At 38.6% G+C, this 22958-nt stretch overlaps 1 protein-coding gene and 5 non-coding genes across 6 annotated transcripts; all 6 read right to left on the reverse strand.

Annotated features, from left to right (window-relative positions):
• Nucleotides 1–316: 316 nt before the first annotated feature.
• Nucleotides 317–8450, reverse strand: LOC124135517 (C3 and PZP-like alpha-2-macroglobulin domain-containing protein 8). Its single transcript, XM_046500915.2, has 3 exons — nt 8355–8450; nt 2892–3353; nt 317–2390 (listed from the first exon to the last, which is right to left on the reverse strand). The coding sequence occupies exons 1-3, from the start codon at nt 8386–8388 to the stop codon at nt 2146–2148; spliced, it is 741 nt and encodes a 246-aa protein (XP_046356871.2). The 5' UTR covers nt 8389–8450; the 3' UTR covers nt 317–2145.
• Nucleotides 8451–14494: 6044 nt separating this feature from the next.
• On the reverse strand, nt 14495–14566 carry Trnae-cuc. The gene has a single exon. It is a non-coding gene; the product is annotated as a tRNA-Glu (tRNA).
• A 446-nt stretch (nt 14567–15012) lies between these two features.
• Nucleotides 15013–15084, reverse strand: Trnae-cuc. The gene has a single exon. It is a non-coding gene; the product is annotated as a tRNA-Glu (tRNA).
• A 446-nt stretch (nt 15085–15530) lies between these two features.
• Nucleotides 15531–15602, reverse strand: Trnae-cuc. Its single transcript has one exon. It is a non-coding gene; the product is annotated as a tRNA-Glu (tRNA).
• Nucleotides 15603–21870: 6268 nt separating this feature from the next.
• Trnae-cuc lies at nt 21871–21942 on the reverse strand. The gene has a single exon. It is a non-coding gene; the product is annotated as a tRNA-Glu (tRNA).
• A 446-nt stretch (nt 21943–22388) lies between these two features.
• Trnae-cuc lies at nt 22389–22460 on the reverse strand. The gene has a single exon. It is a non-coding gene; the product is annotated as a tRNA-Glu (tRNA).
• Nucleotides 22461–22958: the final 498 nt, after the last annotated feature.

Raw genomic sequence — 22958 nt, forward strand, 5'->3', positions numbered from 1 at the left:
TGACACCGGTGATAGGCCCTGTTTAAAGTCCATGTGTACACGGGCGGAGATATAGTTATTTTATGTGCGCATCAGAGGTTGCAGCCGATTGCACATTTTGGTTTTGATCCAGGGAGGTTGTCTACTTTTGATGAATCTCCAAGAAACTATGGTAGCTGAGGGGGGCCATCACTATAAAAAAATGGATCGCAAAATGAACAAGGAATTTCAATAAAGCTTCATAAAGTTTTAACACTCATTTTAAGAAGAATTTTCAAAATGAAGATGTATTTATTTCATATAATGTAAATACAAAAATGAGGTGCCAGGATCAATATTGTTACGAATGGAATTTGAACATGTTGTCAAAGGACCTGAAATGCACATGCTATTTCAGCACAAAACGTCCCTATGCGATGAAATAATGTTATGTAGCTAACTAGTCTAGATTTTAAGCCTTTTATGTTTCAAGAATGAATCCCTTGTCCCAGACATAGTGACAATAAGTTACTATTTATCTTTTTGAGGTTTCCAAAACGGTTGGGGTGCACTTTTTACTGAAGTTACTTGTTCAGATTTGTACAACTATGACCTGTCTACATATTTACTAGATAAATGTACTGTAAAGGATGACAATGTTTCAAACGCTTTGTACCCAAGTGATATCCGGCTTCATCTGACCTCAGTGACGTGATATGGAGATGATAACTACTTATTGGTCAGTTAAAAACGATTGTAATGGCGTCATATGACAATTAAGTAGGTGACGTCAGATCTTAGCGAGAGACAAGTAAGCCGTCTTACAGAAATGTATTGCGAGTTCAGAATTGTATCTTCAACTTTATGTGAAACACCAATTTCACTCTTGACATACCTCGTACCTCGTTGGTTATTTTAATCCATTATTTTCAGTACTTTTCAGTTACAACAGTAACATTTTGTGTGTTTGTATGAAGGAATATATATCAAGTTATATACCAACATACATGCAGATATTAAAGGAATACATATCAAGTTCAAATAACTAAAGATGTTTAGGTATTAACGTAATAAATATCATATAGCAATAGCAACTAGTGTGTAGGTCTTACAGGAATAAATATCAAGTTAAATAACAACATGTGTGCAGATATTAAGGGACTAAATATCAAGTAAAAAAACAAAAGAAGTGTATAAAAAGTATAAATATCACGACCAAAGAACTAGAAGTGTGTAGGTTTACTAAGGGGGGATAAATATCAACTTCAAATGACATCCATGGAGTAAAGTCAACATAGAAACTTTGCAGATTTTAATACTTTAAGGGAATCTTAATCACAAATGCGTGACCAATACGAAATTTAAAATCGGAAATAGCGTAAAAAGTGGACACGCAAAATCGTCCCCCAAACTGAAAGTTCCGTCAGTAAGGGGATTCCTTTTTTTACGCTATTTCCGTACAAATTAACCCGAGCGTGGTGATGGGTAAGACAATAGGTAATAGAGGGGGAATCTCAAACAAGACAAGTAATTGGTGAATATCTCACAAAATATAACAACACAACACTTGTGAAAAATGTAAATTACAGCCTTGAATTTTGCAAAATGGGTGAAGGCATTTCATCGTTTCATTCACCTGATACGAATATTGACCATTGTCATTCTTGCGCAGTTCACGTGACTAAACATATTTGCATGACACTACACTTCTGTCACGTGGTGTTTGCCCAAAGCGCAACATAAACCTACGTAGGTAGTGGTTTTGGAACAAGAGTGAGTATGGTTTTACGCCGCTTTTAGCAATATTCCAGCAATATAACGACGGCGGACACCAGAAATGGGCTTCACACATTGTACCCATGTCGGGAATCGAACCCGGGTGTTCGGCGTGACAAGCGAACGCTTTAACCACTAGGCTACCCGACCACCCCGTTGGAACAAGAAGGTCATTAGCAGTGATTTAATAGAGGTGAGTGTTCTTGTTAAGTGTATGTCACAGGACAGAGAATTCAACGTCATTATAGCATTGTAGTCGAATGATGTGTGTCTGAACAACTTTTCAGAGTCATACTCGGGACCGTTTGATAGCAGGTGGCTGTGATAATCTTAATTTCGATTCTTCCTCGAATGGACGGCTGGTGCATGGGTTTCGGTCAAAATGCCCAATACAGACACAAGGAGTATATTTTACACATTTATCTCTATCCATGTTTCCCAAGTGTTGTCAGGGTCGATGTCAACGGATCGTGATCGTTCAAAATATAACTGGCAGATGTTGGTCGTGCTCTGGTAGCTGATTGATCTGCAACTGATCCTGCCTTGACAACTCTTGATGCACTTAAACCTAGAGTTGGACGTCAGTGAAGACAGCATTTGGCGTGTACTCCAACCATTAGGCACCACCCGCTCAAAGAAGTTCCCAGGTTTGTCATCTAAACAAAGCATACCAATGTTAACATAAATTTAATTTAAAAAAAATGTTATTAAGTTTTATTAAGTATAGTTTGCAACATCAGTTTGAAGTCACACAAATGTTGGACCGTTAACTCTGCTGAGAACCATAATATTGATATGCCCGTGTTGAGGTTTCAAGATATATTCTGAAACATAATAATACACTATTGTTCATAAAATATATAGTTTGTTCGATTTTAAAAAAATGCAAAAAAAATTCTCGGCTGTAATCATTGCTGACATCAAGAAATAATCGCAAAATAACTTGAAATATTTCTGGCCATTTCAACCTAAGAAGAAAACTGCAACACGTTTACTTGTGCATAATTCATGACAGTGACTCGCTTCAGTACTCAATACAAATCTTAGGACTCAACTGAAGACTAAAAAATCCAACTCTTTACTGATGGAAATATCTTCAACACAACTATCTTTCAGTACACATCTATGTCCCAGAGATGTTATTTCTATCTACTTACCAAATTCCCAGTCAAATACGTGATTATAACTGGATCCGACGGCCAAATATTGGACATCAAAGTCCCTTTGCTCGTCGGTAAAGATGAACATCTGTTCTCCAACATATTCCCCGTGACCGACGCTAAGCAATCTACCGGTCCAATTGATCCACATTGGTCTCATCTCATTGCAGTCCAAGAACGGGTACCATGGTGAATATGTTGTTGAGCAGCCACTGCACGGTGCCATCAAACATTTTCTATTGTCCCATCCACCAAGCAAAACAATGGCGGACTTAGCAGTGGAAAAGTCAGGACCGTCAAAGAGATTTATCCTCCCATCCATGCACCCCTTGACCCGGAAGAGAATCGATGAGATTTTCTTGACGTCAACGCCGTAGTCATGTGTGTTGTACATGGTACGGTTTCCGGTTGTAATGACGTTGATGTTGATGGAGGAACCACAGACTAGTAAGTAGAATCCTGTGAAACAAATTTAGGTTATCTGAAATCTTTTTCGATAGGTTTGGGCGAATTTCCTTGCGACCAAGGTACCTATTGCTGAGATAAGCCTAGTTGGATGCAAGATTCATGAGACAAATCATCACCATGGCATACTATTTAAAGACAAAACATAAACGAAGGTCACGCCCGACATACTGCTCATGATGTTGGATTTTATAAATGTCATACCCAATTGTTCGTACACATGAAGAGTACTGTTCTGATAAGGTATCTTACTGAACTATCATTAGCTAAATATATCTCAAATGTTCAGAGAAGAAATGAAAAATGCCCTGTTTATCATGGGCATCTGTTTTGTAACACGTGTGACACGACGTGTGTTACATATGTCTGATTTCTTTGGTGTACTACTTTAATCGTTATTATATTAATATAATTAATCCCTTCAGTAACACCATTTAATCACTTTATTAGCATTAACGATTTAATAATATTACGAATTGTATGTACTTTCTTTTGTGTCTCAGTTAAGTGGCAATTGTATAATGAACACAGTGTGCGTCATGCGACTCTTGCTAAAATGTTGTGACCAGAATGACAGCTTTCTAGGTCTTAGTAAACCTTTGAAACAATTACTTGTACACATGTGGAGGACATTTACAAATTTGACGCATCAATGTCAAAAATGATGTCCGATGTAATTCCTCATGTTGACTTGTACCATATGTTCCAGCGCTTCTCCGGGTGAACAATTGACATACCTTTGCATGTGTTTATGACGGGTGCCACCGGTGGGGCAGGATGCACTCAACTGTTCGCGAACACCTGGTATCATCACTATAGCTATGTGATAGAGATTCATAAACACATGCGCATGATATGGTAAGGATAGTACAGTGGACTCTGCCTTCTTGGCTATGGAGAGGGGTTTGTCGCTGTTATTGAGCAGAGATTTTACTGCATATAAGTAAAGATAAACATTTTAGAAACAGTTTCACATTTCCGACGTCTTGGGATATCCACGCAAATCCAAAACCAAAAGAGTCTGTTTTTGATATTTGTTGCCCAATATTCACACGCCCATTTCCATGAACAAATCTTAATATTTGGTTACACTGATATGGTAGACAATTGTGTAAATTTATAATTTTACCCCAATAAGTAACAGCGCTGGTCCATAGGTACTGTAGTGCGAGTCTTCTTCAGCCGCCAAGAACCATACAATTTAAAGAGTTATGGGGCATTCCGAACACGCGTTCACAATTTCTTTACAACATTTCACTCCCCATATTTGAGAATTGGCCTAACCATACAATCCAAACTACTGTTGAATGGCGAAAAAGGTTTATTTGGCATGTGAGATCATACGTCAAAATGAGAGTATCTGATCAAAACTAAAACTTCAAAAAGTCATGAAAACAAATGTACTATGCAAAAAACCCAACTCCTAGTATCATATGTGAGTGATTTGCTGTTTAGATTCTTTCAGATAGCCCGCTTTGATTAGTTATGCTTTGTCTTACTGATATTACCTAATACCTACAGACGGCAAGTTTAATCAAAGATTTAGACTAGGTGCAATGTAAAAGTAAACGTAAATAATGATTGTAGTTTTCTGACAGCTTAAAACATGTGTCTAGGTTTCTATGAAGGTTTTATAGGCCTTACATTTTAATTCCTGACGGTCACCCTCACACCACGGCCGATGCAGTTCAATAACTCTCAGGGGATATTTGTAGATAATAATACGCATAATCCGTATGTGTATGATGAATAAAGTTCCCTGGTTTCTATTAATTCATACTCTTTCCCGATTCCCATAATCTTTCACTAAGGTTTTAACTGTAATTTATCAATTCAAGTCTGTGATTCACTATAATCCAAGTTATGCTTGGCCCATTTATTCCGATCTTCTCTAATAATATTATCATGCATGTATGTGAACACCCTTGATATATTGATAATATACTGGTAAATGGTTGGATTCAGCCGGAAAGACACAAGAAACCGTGTGATCGAAGGAAACAGAGCTGTTTAAGCGGTCATAAAGTGAACCATACTCCAGCTGTTACGGTGGTGAGGTGAAATGGTGTTTAACGTCGCGTCCAAGATTATTGCATTTATATAGCGACGTGCATGCACGTGTATGTGTGTGTGTGTGTGGCTGCTTGTACTAGTCCGGTCTGATGCCGATTTATAGTGCTAGCACACTGAGATACCATGCCGCAGTTTAACATGAATACCCCACTCAGACACAGTATACTGACTCCGAGCCGACCAGTCCTTGTTTTAGCCCCTTAATGCCGAGCGCCAGACAGGGTACCAACAAGTACCATCTTTTAACGTCTTTTGGTATGACGCGCCTTGGGATAGAACCCCGGACCTTCCGCTCTCCGGGGGGACGCTCTACCATTAGACCACGGAGGCAGTCTCCAGGTGTTACCTGTTTTGCACAAAACATATACTCTTAAAATAGGGGATTCTCGCAAATGACTTAACATGTCAAGACGTGTAGGATATATTAGTCTCTAGAAATAATTGTAAGATATAAATGAACGAATTGGGAACACATTACAACCGGTAGTGAAGTATAACAGTAGATGTTATGACCGCCAACGATCTTGAAAGACGATTGGGTTTAAATGGGAAATTTCAAAACTGACGATTTTGGATCGCTAGTGCTTTATACCGCCACGATTTGTCAAACATTCATTCACTCGGCGGGGCATGAGTGTGAGTCTCCCAATGGCGACTTAGGGGAGTCTGACCTACTCCTCTTGTAGCGCCTGGCCAAATTCAGCCAACGTGGTCGGTAGCCTATGACGTTGACACACGTCTCTCTGTAATGTACCAGACGTGTTCAACGAGGGAAAGGTCTGGGTTCATCGCTGGTCATGGCATTGTATTGATGTTGTGTTGTTGTAGGTGGCCACTGACGATTCATGCACGGTGAGCACGTGCCTTGTCGTCCTGAAAGACAAAACGTCGATCCACACGCCTTCCAAACGATGTCAGTATGTTGTCCCGATAGTACTGTCCAGTGACAATTCCTTGCACAATATGGAATGGTCTTCTCTCAGTCATTGTGATGCCACCCAACTTATAACCTATTTACCGCCAAATCTGTTGGCGTCACCTTTTTTTCGACGTCGCCAGACAATAAAGTCCAATGTGAATCAGGACTCACCTGAAAACCAGCGACTATCGTGTCCAGTGACGATTACCCACGTTTCGATGTTGTGCACACCATTAACGTCTGTTGGCAACATGACGATTTGTATTGGGCGGCACAACACGTATCCTTAGAGCATAGAGATGAGCTGCATGTAGACGAGTCCTAATCATCTGACCCGTAACTCGTTCTCCGGTAGCATAATACAGCAAACTGTTTCGCCATTTAAGCTCGCAATTTCGGGTCAGTCGACCCTGTACTCTTGTACTCTGAATGGAGTGGATCGTCAACATGCTTGGTTTGTTCGTACCTGTTCCATAGCCTGCTAATCACAGACTGTGAAACAGTAAACGTATTGGCCACTGCACGCTGACTCCTGCCAGATTTCAGGATCACCCGTCGACGCCCATCGCGTTGTAGACGCCGCATTGCTAATTCATGCACAATATAATGAATTAGATAAAGTAAATCACACCTGTATGATAAGCAGAATCAATACGATTGATAGAAATAATAGTCCACATAGATTAATGTCAAAGTCAGGAATGACACCCGTCGTACGTGTGGGGCGCTACTGCATGAGGCACGTGAAAACTATAGGATGTATTCTGCTCTTACGTTTTACAGAATATAAACCTTCTTGCACAATACTTGGTATTATAATATATATTTCACGAGCCCCTAATTGTTTTGGTGAGTATGTATAAGGGAAACAAAGCGAGCAGTTTCACACACAGTGTTTACTAAATGGCGGTCATCGTGAGTACAGATCAAAATAGGTAACTCCCAACTCGTTTGGCTGAGCAGCCCGCTAGCAAGTATTTTCTGTTCACGCAACACTGGCCATAAAATGTGAAGTAAGGAAACTGGCCATGTATATCATCATGGAGTCTACTATTTAACACATGAATCCCCTGCATCACTTCGGGCTTTTCTCCCACATGAAGCTGACACGCCTTGATATAACTGGAATACTGTTAAAAGCGGCGTTAAACTCACTCACACCTTGCACAAAATAATTACATTTATACAAGAATTGATATCCTAGAAATTATCGGACTTAACTGAACTTCGTCACAGTGTCCCATTTGCCAATAGCTGTAAATTACTCAAGTGTAACCGAACATCGAGAACATGCAACCTTATGCTGAGTACACAGAAGTCTTAAAATCTGGTGGTAACAAAACAGAGATACCATAGATGTTACAAATTATACTTAGACATTGCAAATTTGTTTCATATCAGCATGCATGTACTTTGTTTGTTGGCCTAGATTGCAAACAATCGCCAGCAGCTAGAGGAAAGGTGTAAATCCTGCTGAGGTACCGTAAGTCCCGAATGTCCCTAGTATTGTGATCTACCTTTTGTTGCTGGCGATCTACAGCCCGGTTTTATGTTATACTGTCTAATAAGAGTTATAACATGTTAAGTAAAAGCGGCGATAAAACCAATTCACTCATTCACTATAACATGTTATTGGTCCTATACTACTTTTAAACACAATCCGTAAGAATCTAGTTATTGTAAATTTATTTATTATTAATGTATAACTTCTCATCACAATATGGCTGAAATATTGCCAGTGTGACGTAAACTTTTAACTCACTCACTTCTGTCGTTAAAGCAATGTATTGTAGGCTGGAATACCGAAACATATTAAATAGTCAAAATTTAAAACTTTATTCTTTTCTTCTAAACATGAAACGTTTCATGAAAATATCTCGAATGGTCTTAGTGTTCTGCCATGGCTACGGAATTTGCGTATGGACAAAGCCAGGTTGAAGATCTCCATATCCACAGTGGCAAAGGATGACATTATCATGTACTCTATGTTCACATGTATTTACCTGTAACAATGTTGATGCTGAATCTCATCTTCATATTCACATCAAGGATTGGTCAAATCCACTGTTTTAATACACACTTGTATGCTGCGTCTCCCGTCGAGAAATGTCTGGAACTTAAATAGTAATGTTAACAAATAGAACTAGTACAGGTACAAGTATTGCCAATGAGCTTTCTGTGGGCGAGTTTCCGCGGAGAATAACAAACACTTGGTCAATCGCTCTCTTTTCTGTGAGACGTGTTTTAATCATGTTATATATCGACCACAGTTGCAATTAGTATTCCCGGCCTTAGGCTATAATAGGGGTAGCTTCAGTGTTTGGCGCAGTATTGAGAACTTCTGCATCGTTCCCAATCCCAAGGTTATATTGGTGCATGTTCAATCAGAGACGTGCAATCCTTGTCCAATCAATTTAAACTAGTCGATGTTGTAAATAACAGCGACAAAACCCTTTTCATGGCCACAAGAAAAGCAGTCAATTGTGCGATTCCGACTGTGTCATGAGATTGTGACGGGAAGGATACGATCACCTGTTTGCGAACACCTGGTTCATAACCACGTGATCATGATATGGTCGGAATCGTACACTCGGCATTTCTTATGAACATGGAAAGGGTTTTGTCGCTTATAATTACAGTCGTCCTGGTTTGACCCGTATGAAGCCGTTCTATGCTGATGTTCTGATTGCATGGGACGAGATCACGCGCGGCAGGCGACGGCTTGTCACTGAGCACGGGATGCCATGTGTCAACAATTGTTTCTAATCCACACATTCGCTGTCAAGGAAAAATATCGCTATTTGGATTTTTTTTATTGATTCGGGTATTGTTACTGATTCAGATATTTGTGATGAGTTTATCTCTGGTTTCCAGTCACTTTCAGCTATAATAGAGATACTAAACGACAACCGACATGATATCTCTGTATCAGCGATAACGACTGCATATTGTATTATCATTCAGTCTCTACCAAATGACTGGTTACCAATTTTGTAAAGTAAAACGATAAATCGTGACTATGGACAATGTAGGAGTGCTTTTATTTCATCAGATTATGTAAGTATTCATCTAAAAAACGTACATTGATATTTAGTTATTTTCTTTATTCGTAAAGGAATTATTTTGTGAACCAACAACCCTTTCCTTCTGGGATAAGTTTACTCTTCATATCAGTTGGACTTTAGTATGGAAAAGTGTACTCTTGAAATACAAACCCTCTGAGCAAATTGATTTTGATTTCAGATTCACAATAATATCGTTACTTATGGAAAATTTTCACATGTTTGTATTTTTTTAATAAATTATGTGACAGAATTTCCGTTTTTAAATCTCTGTTTGCAGACATGTTTAATCCGTTTTCTGGTTTTTATTTGGTTGTCAACCCGAAGGATCAATCTTTTTGATTTATTGCATATAGCGATGTTTCGATGTAGATTCTTACAACGTTATCAAGCTTGAGTCACTACAACCAAGTGAAGAGTGGCATATTCTTACAGTAAATCTGGCCTCAGCCAATTACCTGCGTGTTACTAGTTATCTTCTACCTGTTGTTAATGTTACTCTGCTGCTTATCACAACGTATCTTGCATATATACTTGTACCTCTTTTCTTTTTGTTGTAGTCACTCTAGCTTGATAACGGCGTAAGAATCTACATTGGCTCATCGTTGTGAAAGAAGGCCTCTCCAGCCCTTTTAACTGATCGAATACATCATGTTTAGCTTGTGCCGTGGCTATCTGTTATCTTGTATCAAGTAATTCCAATTCGGCACGCCCAGTCGCCCCCTCGACATAGTTTTGTTTTAATTTCAGAGCGGCTAATTCGGCTGCAGTGTTAATCCGTGAAGAACGTGGCCTATTTGTCAGACCAGACCAGACCAAAGATCTTTTATCACTCATCGTTGATCCTTAGGTCACGGAATATTGAATCATCACAATCGTCAGTTTCGCAAACAATTCAAGCCCTGTTGTTTGTCGGAAGGTCGCACGCAACGGTCGCAAACATCCTGTATCGAGCAGTTGATGTGGGGCGTGGTAATCGCATGTCCTTCTTCTGTGGCTATGAATTTTATTACAGGAACAATACAGGTAGTTTCGTAAAAACAAATAGATATCTCGATTGTTGCAAGCGTACAACTGGCATCGTTCTCATCGCATCGCATTGTCAGGTTATTCGCGCCATAAGAGGCGGAAACGGAAGCATTCAAAATACTTACTCTGCACATTTCAAACATCTAAACAATAAACTTCCTAAGGTACCGTTACAAACAATTTAACACGTAATAAACGATGTTACACGCATCCGAGAGTACAGCATGCACACTGGTTTTAACTTAGAGTAAATCCCACAGAATAACAACATGTATGCAGCGATCAGTAAACATAGCAGGGCACCAAAAACCTTTCTTTTGCCCTGTTATAGTTTGGGTGCTTGTAAATCGATCGTCATTTGAGTATTCTAAATATTTTTGCTGAGACTTTATTATTGTGAACTATACACTTCAATGAAGAAATAACGCTTGCATGTCAAATTGTGTAAAAACAAGAAAATACCAAGAACATCACAAGAAGGATGACTAAGTTATGATCTAAACTGAATAAATTTTAAAACCGACCCGTTATGTGAAAATACTTGCGAAAATTCGTACCATTATATACTTGAATGTTTGTGTTTCAATAAACAAAGAAAATAGGTGTTCACGTCTATTCACGATATTGTTGATCGTACATATCGTCCTTGGACTTTCGCCCACCTTTTTCAGTCTGTTTCCTTGTATGTTTCATGCAATTGTATAGCGTAGACACCTATGGAGAGTGATGTTCTAAGCTGTAAGAACTTGTCCCGAAATCAAATCAATTTCACTTGCGTGAATAAAATTTATTAAAACTAAATCATAAGAAGGTGATCCCATTATATTTTTCTGATAGTTTCATTACCTTGTTGTTTAACGTCACACTGTACTATTCAAGATAAGGTGTAGAAATGTTCTCCGAATAAATGATATATTCTAAGGCAAGTGCGGGTGCCACCGGTGGGGAGGCGTACGCTCACCTTTTCGCGAACACCTGGTTTCAGCACTATTTGATTGTGATTCATAAACACCTGCTCATGATTTTACCCGAATCTTATAATGTGCTCTTATGAATTTGGAATGAGTTGTGTCGCTTGTATTTACATAAATAATAACATCACTTACATGTATGCGTTTGTGACAGCAGTACCTGAGACCTGAGTTCCATTGATAGTAGGTTCAATAAAATTGTATTCAGAATGTTGATTTGGGTTTGCAATCGAATGTTCGTGTTTTCCCAAGTGACAAATAAAAACCCTTTCCATAATCGTGAGATATATCTATTTGAAAGCTTTGCTAAGGCCTCGAATGCTGTAACCTTGGTGAAACAAAGTCTGAGCAAGAGTCGCGTGACGCTGTGTGGGTCCATTGTATGATTCATATTGTATCATAAGCATGTTTAAACTCACGAATATGTGCAAAGTCTATTTGCGAGTTGTAATGGTTCTCGATGGTACTCAAAGGTTTAAGAAACAAAGAAATGCACCAGTATTGACATAAAAACATTGTCTAAACATTTCATGAAAATCAAAAGAAGTATCCCACTTGTACCTGAAACTGTCTAGTTTTAGACTTTTCATACGATGAAGCAGTCAGTACTGTCATTATGTCTTTAACTTGTGTACTTTGAGAGTATACTCCAATACCAGACAATCAATCATTTACCATTAGTTCATGGTTCTACAAACGCAGCTGATAAAGAAATGGGATGGCAATTTGATGGATCTAGGATCTTCAGCCGGAAACAGGAAATTATGTTGCTTTTGAATAGCTAATCTATGCTTGAAGTAATGATTTCGAGTACTGTTGCGATCCCTATCACATAATTCATATTGAAATGATAAACTACAATGATAGATTGAGATATAGATAGAGAACGACGACGGTTACATGACGCAAATAGATGCAAGTGCCTTCATCTATTCACTTCAATCAATGCATTTCCAATATGGTATTGTCTCAGGTCTTAGTGTTTCAAATTTTGAGTGCAGACAGGTTTTTCTACGCTAAACAGTTAAATATGTTGTCTTACTTTCTTTCTTATGTGAAAAATACGAATATCTTCCTACAGTAATTATACTTGTTGCATCTAGCCAGGAGTGAATGAGTGAGTGAGTATGGTTTTACGCCGCTTTTAGCAATATTCCAGCAATATCACGGCGGGGGACACCAGAAATGGGCTTCACACATTGTTCCCATGTCGGGATTCGAACCACTAGGCTACCAGACCGCCCCTTATCTAGTCAGGATAAAAGCATGTTACATTTATAGCGTTATATATAACTTAGTTTTTAAGTACACTTGCCTTAAATTACCAGTAATGCTTGACATTTTCTTAAATTTCATGATACATGTCTTCGACATGTAATTACAAAATTATTACGACTTAATCGAAATCGAGAAAGTGCTCATTTTCATTTACGGCATAACTGTCAAATAATTTTCAAATTCAATTGGTTATAACTAACGTACCATGTTTGGACTTGACTTAAATTCGCAATACCAAATCTGCTGTATTTCTTTTGAGCATTGTTGTAATAAACTACCGACAAAAAATATGGGAACTGATATATAGGAAAATTGTCTTTTCGTGAGACAGTGAACATTCTGGTTTTAAAGTAACATTTTTCTTAACCCGATCTTCATCTATATTGTAATACCAATGTTTCACAGCCTGTTATACGACATATGATTGTGAAGAGCATTTCAACGTCCTGTGTGCCGGCGACTAGTGGTGACGTTTATGGTTAGGTCGAGATAGAGTGTATGCAAATCCAAAGCATTCCTGATTAGTCAATGCAATAGTTTGTACCATCTGAGAGTAGTTTAAATCAAATTGCATTCATAATATGTCAATCGTAATCCGTTTCTGAAATGAAAATACAGAATAATGTAGAATCTTGTAGAATCTTGATAGGATGTTTACCATGCTGAAGGGTGTGGACAAAGTTGGGGACAACATATACAAAATAGAGCATTTCTTTGGTGGTTGATTTCAGCACTGTTATTACACACACACTAAAGGGGAAAAGTTTCTACCCAGACGGGCAATCGAACCCCGGCCTTGGCGGTGAGAGAGCCAAATTCTAACCACTAGACCACCTGGGAAGCCAATGGTATTTGGAGAGGGGAGTGGCATGACTGTTCGCATCGTGAGGGCAAGCTGGCCAAGCTGGCAGCCACATATGGGTGCCGTCCAAGATATTATCCGCTCATGCTTGGCGAAAACGACCCTGAGAGAAACGGACAACGAATATGATAGAAATTGAGGAATATGCAATTCAGTTTATATTACATATAGGCTATTCACATCAGTGTGATTTAGTCATACATTTGAAATTCAGACATAATAAATACACTTACATTTTATACGTATATGTGTATTGGAAAATCTGATTTATAGACCATTTAAAAATAACCCGTCATTTTACAAACGTCGTCCTTGATTAGTTTTATAAATACAAAAGAAGTCGAAATCGAATTCCTGTATAACTCAGTGAAAAAGCACGAAGAACAATAGACAAATATTCAGGAAGAAAAACAAAAAATGTCCATCCCAGACGGGGAATCGAATCCCGGCCGTGGCGGTGAGAGCGCCAAATCCTAACCACTAGACCACCTGGGAATGTGCTCTTTGAGAGTGAAGAGGGAATACTGTCGTACTTGCCCTTGTGCACCTGTTACTATCTTAACCTTGGTGTAAGTGTTTTCTCACTACAAATCTGTTATTAGATAGTTTAGATCAAATTAATGTGGCGTAAGAGACGCAAGGGGTGCAATACATCCCATTGTTGAAAGTACTAGCTGCGGGCTCCGCATTATCACGAGACACGTGCTGCAGAGGTCAGAGACAGCACGGGTATTTGATTTCGCACGATGTTTGTTATAGGACATATGATTGTGAAGAGCATTTGAACGCCCTGTGTGCCGGCGACTAGTGGTGACGTTTATGGTTAGGTCGAAATGGAGTGTATGCAAATCCCAAGCTTTCCTGATTAGTCAATGCAATAGTTTGTAGTCTTGGGAAATTTTCAATAGACAAATATTCAGGAAGAAAAACAAAAAATGTCCTTCCCAGACGGGGAATCGAACCCCGGCCGTGGCGGTGAGAGCGCCAAATCCTAACCACTAGACCACCTGGGAATGTGCTCTTTGAGAGTGAATGGGGAGTACTGTCGGACTTGCCCTTGTGCACCTTTTACTATCTTATCCTTGCTGTAAGTGTTTTCTCACTACAAATCTGTTATTAGATAGTTTAGATCAAATTAATGTGGCGTAAGAGACGCAAGGGGTGCAATACATCCCATTGTTGAAAGTACTAGCTGCGGGCTCCGCATTATCACGAGACACGTGCTGCAGAGGTCAGAGACAGCACGGGTATTTGATTTCGCACGATGTTTGTTATAGGACATATGATTGTGAAGAGCATTTGAACGCCCTGTGTGCCGGCGACTAGTGGTGACGTTTATGGTTAGGTCGAAATGGAGTGTATGCAAATCCCAAGCTTTCCTGATTAGTCAATGCAATAGTTTGTAGTCTTGGGACATTTTCAATAGACAAATATTCAGGAAGAAAAACAAAAAATGTCCTTCCCAGACGGGGAATCGAACCCCGGCCGTGGCGGTGAGAGCGCCAAATCCTAACCACTAGACCACCTGGGAATGTGCTCTTTGAGAGTGAATGGGGAGTACTGTCGGACTTGCCCTTGTGCACCTTTTACTATCTTATCCTTGGTGTAAGTGTTTTCTCACTACAAATCTGTTATTAGATAGTTTAGATCAAATTAATGTGGCGTAAGAGACGCAAGGGGTGCAATACATCCCATTGTTGAAAGTACTAGCTGCGGGCTCCGGATTATCACGAGCCACGTGCTGCAGAGGGCAGAGACAGCACGGGTATTTGATTTTGCACGATGTTTATTATAGGACATATGATTGTGAAGAGCATTTGAACGCCCTGTGTGCCGGCGACTAGTGGTGACGTTTATGGTTAGGTGGAAATGGAGTGTATGCAAATCCCAAGCTTTCCTGATTAGTCAATGCAATAGTTTGTAGTCTTGGGACATTTTCAATAGACAAATATTCAGGAAGAAAAACAAAAAATGTCCTTCCCAGACGGGGAATCGAACCCCGGCCGTGGCGGTGAGAGCGCCAAATCCTAACCACTAGACCACCTGGGAATGTGCTCTTTGAGAGTGAAAAGGGGGAGTACTGTCGGACTTGCCCTTGTGCACCTTTTACTATCTTGTCCTTGGTGTAAGTGTTTTCTCACTACAAATCTGTTATTAGATGGTTTATTTCAAATTAATGTGGCGTAAGAGACGCAAGGGGTGCAATACATCCCATTGTTGAAAGTACTAGCTGCGGGCTCCGGATTATCACGAGCCACGTGCTGCAGAGGGCAGAGACAGCACGGGTATTTGATTTTGCACGATGTTTATTATAGGACATATGATTGTGAAGAGCATTTGAACGCCCTGTGTGCCGGCGACTAGTGGTGACGTTTATGGTTAGGTCGAAATGGAGTGTATGCAAATCCCAAGCTTTCCTGATTAGTCAATGCAATAGTTTGTAGTCTTGGGACATTTTCAATAGACAAATATTCAGGAAGAAAAACAAAAAATGTCCTTCCCAGACGGGGAATCGAACCCCGGCCGTGGCGGTGAGAGCGCCAAATCCTTCTTTTTTTTTTCTTGATAAAATTTATTCACAGGAATATAATACAAACGCAGACAGTGCTGACACTGCCACCACAAAGATAAAAAGGGTATCACAGAAGTTGGGTGGCAGTGGTTAACATTTGAATTCTAAAGACAGAAATATGAGAAATAGATTTTTACATTTGATTATGTACACACAAGTTTGTAATTGATTCATTTTTCAATAGTCAACAATCATTAAACTAAAAAGACACTTTATGAAAGATTTGAAAAAATCTTTCATGTGAAATGAAATAGTATAAGTAACTTATAATTGAGCTAATCAAGAGGATGTTTCAAAAGAATGTCATTCCCATCTAACTCGATGAGGTCATTAGACATTATGTATTTTTGAATAAAGACATGCAATCTTTTCATTTTTGTGTAATGATACAAAAGAAATGTGAGATGTCTTTTTACCAAGGATTTGAAAAATGTGTTTATGTGAAAAGAGACTGTACCTAGGCTTATAACAACTCTTCTCTTAAATACTGCCAACCGATAAATTGATAACAGTATATCTAACAATGGTTTTGCCGACACACTTCTCTCAGGAAGAAACCCAAACAATAACCACAGCGAGAATTGTCCAAGAGTGAACCCAGTATCTTGACACACATCAGTGAGGATGTCAACAAATAGTGATTGTAAGAACGATAACTCTTTACAGAAGATGAACAAGTGCAGCACATCTTCTTTTTCATTTTGACAAACTGGACAAATATCTGTGTCTGTCAAACCAAATTGGCTGAGTCTGTCATATGTGTAAATAATGTTATGGGCAATCTTAAAATCTAGTTGTATACATTCGGCTGATTTGTCATTTTGATACACATTAAACCAAACATCTTTCCAGTTGATGTCAAGAGATATATTATTCCACCAATTCATGGCAACTGGTTTTTTAAAATATTTTGTTCTGAAAATTTCATAACAATATTTCACCGTAAACAGCTGCACTGATACATCTTCGTTCGCTTTAGGACAAAGTATTTCTTTACAAGGAGGATTTCTGACAGCATCAGACAATATGATCTGTTTCCAATCTGTTGGAAGCGCATATAAAATAACAGCATAACCATTCTTGATTGTGGCCACATCAACATCAGGTATTGTTTCTTGTACAATTTCAACAATACTATCAGGTGACAAAAATTGTGGTATAACTTCATAGCAAATATCTTTTATGCAAGTGATCCCACCGTCAATGAATGATTTAAACAACAAAGTTTTGTTCATATACAAAATTAGAGGGTTGTTGAATAAAGGCTGACACATTACATCCGGTAAAGTGGTAGGTTTGCTTCTCTTACCACCACTGATGTCCTCCCAGGCAAGCAACAACTCAGCATAAAAAGGATTTACATGCAACATATCTTTTTTGTCAAACTTTAAACATAGTATGTTTGATTGTAATCCCATATTTAAATATTTTGAAAAGAAGAAAGACATAGTTGCTTTCCATAATGAGTCTAATTTACAATCTAAGAAAGCTTTTAACAGTTTCAATCTTAAAGCATACTTTTTAAGGCACAAATTGGGTGTATTTAAACCACCTTCTGTACATTTGCCCATGCATGTCACAGCTGCTATTTTTGGCTTTTTATTTACCCATAAGAATTTTGAAAACATTTTGGAAAAGGCTACTTCTACCCAGTTTGGCACTGGTAACACTGTAAAAGAGTACCATAATCTAGAGGCAATGAGGATGTTTAAAACCGTGGCTCTGCCCTGCAGTGTGAGTTGACGTTGAATCCATGAATTAAGTAGAGTTTGAATTTTATTTATCTTTTTCGTCCAATTTAGTGTCTCACAAGTGGCCAAGTCAGAGCCAAGATATATACCCAGAAGTTCAACACAATCTTTTTTAACCTTCACGGGAAGACTAATGTTACATTTATTGAACTTGGCTTTACCAAGAAGTAACACCTCCGACTTTTGTAAATTGATCTTGGCTTGAGTTGCTTCGCAATAATATTTAATTGTTTCAAAAGTATTTTCCACTGACTGTGAGTTGCACACTGTAATAGTAGTGTCATCGGCATGTTGATATATTAAAGATGAAACATTGCCAATGTTGATGCCTTGAATATGTGGGTTCTCTTTTATTAACAAATTTAATGGTTCAGAAATAAGCACAAACAGCATGGAACTCATCGGGTCCCCTTGCCTTAATCCACGGGATAGTTTGAAATATGGACTTAAATGCCCATTACACTTGACAGAACTTTTAATGTCTGTATACAAAATTCTAATCCAGGATATAAAATTATTCCCAAAATTGAATTTTTGTAAAATATCCAACAAGTAATTATGTGAAACTCTATCGAAAGCTTTCTCTTGATCTACTTTAATTAAAAATGCATCTTTATCTTCACTATCCACTATATCAACTACATCCCTGACCGAATGTAAATTGTGTGCAATGTCTCTCCCTGGTACACAGCAGGATTGTTCAGGGGAGATAATATCTGACATTACAGACTTGAGTCTAAGCGACAATGTGCGTGATATTAATTTACAGTCAACATTGATCAGTGAAATAGGTCTGTAACATTTTAAATCTCTTTTATCACCTTTATTTTTATAGAATAAGCTGATAATACTGGTTTTCATAGAACGAGATAATTCCTTCTCTTCAAAGATACTCTGTGTAACATGATGGAAAAGAGGACATAAAATCTCCCAAAACTTGAGGAAGAATTCAACAGTTAAACCATCTGGACCTGGTGTCTTGTTATGTTTCATTCCTTTCAGTGCTTCTGTCAACTGTTTTTCAGAAATGGGCAGATCGCATTTAACTTTTTGTTCATCATTAATCGATTTCTGAATCATATTTACAACTACTTGTTCTTTTACTTGATCAAATCCCTCATCTGTATATAACTTGGCATAAAATGATTGTGCTGCGTCTATAATGTCCTCTGTATTCCGTATCGTTGTTCCATCTTCAGTTATAAGTTCTTTGATTGAATTAGCTTGCTGTTTTGACTTTTCTAAATTAAAAAAATAAGAAGTGCATCTGTCAGATTCAAGAGTAAATTGTGCTTTTGATCTCAAGATAGCACCCCTACAGGTGTTGTTGTCATATTCTTCTAATTTATTTTCTAAATCACACAGTTGTGTAGATTGATACCCCGGTATTGAAGCTAATTTTTGATATTCAATTCTATGTTTATTTTGAATGTTGTAATAATCATTTTTTGCCAGTCTACTTTTTTTGCTTGAATAAGATTTTGAAAACTTTTTAAATTGATATTTCAAGTTGTCCCACCACATAAGTGGCTCTGATGTAAAAAGTGGACATACTTTTGCTTCCTCAATAATATGACGAATTTTATTATAAAAGATACCATCTTCCAACAGCTGATTATTAAAAATCCAAACTCCTGGACCCTTTTCTATGTTACTGAGATCAACCTTCAGTGAAACAATGTTGTGATCGCTCATTTTACAGTATTTGATATAGCAATGTATAGCACTATGTAAAAGATGTCTGGATAATAGAAAAAAGTAAATTCTGGATTGTTTTAAAATACCATTTACTGTTTGGGTTCTGGAGAACTCCTTTTTATCATAATTTTTGTGTCTTCATACATCAACCATACAATATTTTTGAATTATGGAAATAAGAGTGTCACTACTTCTTAGATTGAATGTTTTATTGTTAATGCCTTTATCCAAAACAGGATCTACTATATCATTAAAATCTCCCCCTACAAACATATTACTTGGTTCTAACCATCCTTCTAGCTCTTTGTAAAATGTTAACTTTTCTTCTAAACCATTAGGAGCATAAACATTGAGTAAATAATATTTTTTATCATCCACATCAATTTCTGCTTTTAATAGTCTGCCTTCAGAATCGTGTGCTATCATTCTAACTTCATGTTGAAAATTTTCGGATACTAATATAGCTACACCCCTGCGATTTATGTTGGTTGAATTACAAACTAAAATTTTCCCGGCCCACATATGTTGATAGTTTTCAACAAATGTTGTGTCCCAAAACGTTTCCTGTAAGAATGCTATATCAACATGTGAACTGTTTATAAGTGACATCACTTTTTCAAATTTACCAACATCTCTCAAACCATTGACATTCCATGACCATATACTGAACATGATGAGCAATGAGAGATGCATATTATACTTCAACATGTGTTTCATCTATATTTTTTCCCTTTTCGAGATTTAACAACATTCTTTTTTCTAGGGGCTCTTCCCCCAACATGTGCCCTAATTACCTCTTCATCAGGCTTGGATATTCTCCATTTCCCTTTCACGCTTCCTGGGGCACCATCCCCACGGTATGGCTGTGAAAGAACATTGTGATTGATCTCATTCGAGACTGCCATGCCATCATGAACATCTACAACCTCACTATTGTCATGATGTTCAAGATTAACTTTCTGTACAATATCTAACAGTGTGTCTGTCACATCATTTACTAAGTGAGCACTACACGGAGATACATGTCTTTTTGCATCAGAACTACATTGGCCAACATGTACACTTCTGTCAATGATTTCAAATAGTAGTTCATTGACAAGATTTTGAGTTTCATTGTTCGAGTCAGTCACAAAATTGGTCACATGTTTATCTTGTGACATTTCCTCGTTGTCTTCCTCGGGGACATCTACAATTGTATCAACCCCTTCTTGATCCTTGTCATCTTCAACTGTCAATTCATTAAGAATAGGCCACCTTGCTAGACTTGCATTCGTCTCTGTGTCCATGATGCCAATATCAAGGTCATTTTCCTCATCCTTATCATGATCATCATGATTATCAATATCAATGTCATCAGAAGCATCATCATACCCATAGCAATCACAGTCTACCGGCTTCAGTTTACATCTGTGACATTTTGGAACACTACAGTTGTTTTGAAGATGTCCTTGGTTCCCGCAGTTTCTACATACAATGTTTGGACACATCTTTTTTTCGTGTTGGTCTGAAAGGCAGTGGTAGCATACTTTGATTTGCTCGTTGTGAATAACTCTGAAAAAATCAAAACCTTCATGTGTCCTGAATTTGACGCTATAGGGAAGACTGCGGATCCCTGTTGGAAATTTTACTTGTGTATATCTTGTACCATCTTCCCAATTAGTGCCATGGATTTTCCTCCTGTGGATGGTATCCACTTCAATTATTCCAAACGCATGTAGGACGTTTCTAATTTCCTCATCTGTGGTATAGCTGGGCAAGTTCATAAATGAAACTACAACTCTGTTATTCATAAGAGGCGAAAGTTTGTATATTTCATGATCAACAACAACAGACTCTCCAAGTGATTTTACTAGCGCATTTTCCGCTAGAGTAATTTCATAATAATTGTTGTTTCTAGGTGTACAGCAGTACACAGTATTGTCTCCCAGTTCTTGCTCTAACACCTTGCAAAGCTCAAATGCTTTAGGGCGAATCTGGTTGTCATAATGAACCCGAACAATGTTTTCTTTTTGATAAACACGATGGCGGCCATTGTTGTTGATGACCTGACTAGGGGTGGCCTTTGCCCCCCAGCCTGGCGGCTCATGGTTTCTATTTCCTCCAATTACACGTTCAGATGTAATCTTGAAACATATATGAACACACCTTCATAATAACAGTCAAATATTTCCACAAAGGTAGAAGTACTTACAATAAATAGCAGAGCACTTGCAAATTGCTTCCACGTTGCGCCTCAACAAGGGAGGTAACACATTTTCAATAGACAAATATTCAGGAAGGAAAACAAAAAATGTCCTTCCCAGACGGGGAATCGAACCCCGGCCGTGGCGGTGAGAGCGCCAAATCCTAACCACTAGACCACCTGGGAATGTGCTCTTTGAGAGTGAATGGGGAGTACTGTCGGACTTGCCCTTGTGCACCTTTTACTATCTTATCCTTGCTGTAAGTGTTTTCTCACTAAAAATCTGTTATTAGATAGTTTAGATCAAATTAATGTGGTGTAAGAGACGCAAGGGGTGCAATACATCCCATTGTTGAAAGTACTAGCTGCGGGCTCCGGATTATCACGAGACACGTGCTGCAGAGGGCAGAGACAGCACGGGTATTTGATTTTGCACGATGTTTATTATAGGACATATGATTGTGAAGAGCATTTGAACGCCCTGTGTGCCGGCGACTAGTGGTGACGTTTATGGTTAGGTGGAAATGGAGTGTATGCAAATCCCAAGCTTTCCTGATTAGTCAATGCAATAGTTTGTAGTCTTGGGACATTTTCAATAGACAAATATTCAGGAAGAAAAACAAAAAATGTCCTTCCCAGACGGGGAATCGAACCCCGGCCGTGGCGGTGAGAGCGCCAAATCCTAACCACTAGACCACCTGGGAATGTGCTCTTTGAGAGTGAATGGGGAGTACTGTCGGACTTGCCCTTGTGCACCTTTTACTATCTTATCCTTGCTGTAAGTGTTTTCTCACTACAAATCTGTTATTAGATAGTTTAGATCAAATTATTGTGGCGTAAGAGACACAAGGGGTGCAATACATCCCATTGTTGAAAGTACTAGCTGCGGGCTCCGGATTATCACGAGACACGTGCTGCAGAGGGCAGAGACAGCACGGGTATTTGATTTTGCACGATGTTTGTTATAGGACATTTGATTGTAAAGAACATTTCAACGCCCTGTGTGCCGGCGACTAGTGGTGACGTTTATGGTTAGGTGGAAATGGCGTGTATGCAAATCCCAAGCTTTCCTGATTAGTCAATGCAATAGTTTGTAGTCTTGGGACATTTTCAATAGACAAATATTCAGGAAGAAAAACAAAAAATGTCCTTCCCAGACGGGGAATCGAAACCCGGCCGTGGCGGTGAGAGCGTCAAATCCT

The sequence above is a fragment of the Haliotis rufescens genome, unplaced genomic scaffold (assembly GCF_023055435.1).
Source record: "Haliotis rufescens isolate VD_foot unplaced genomic scaffold, xgHalRufe1.0.p SCAF_6, whole genome shotgun sequence".
Taxonomy (NCBI): domain Eukaryota; kingdom Metazoa; phylum Mollusca; class Gastropoda; order Lepetellida; family Haliotidae; genus Haliotis; species Haliotis rufescens.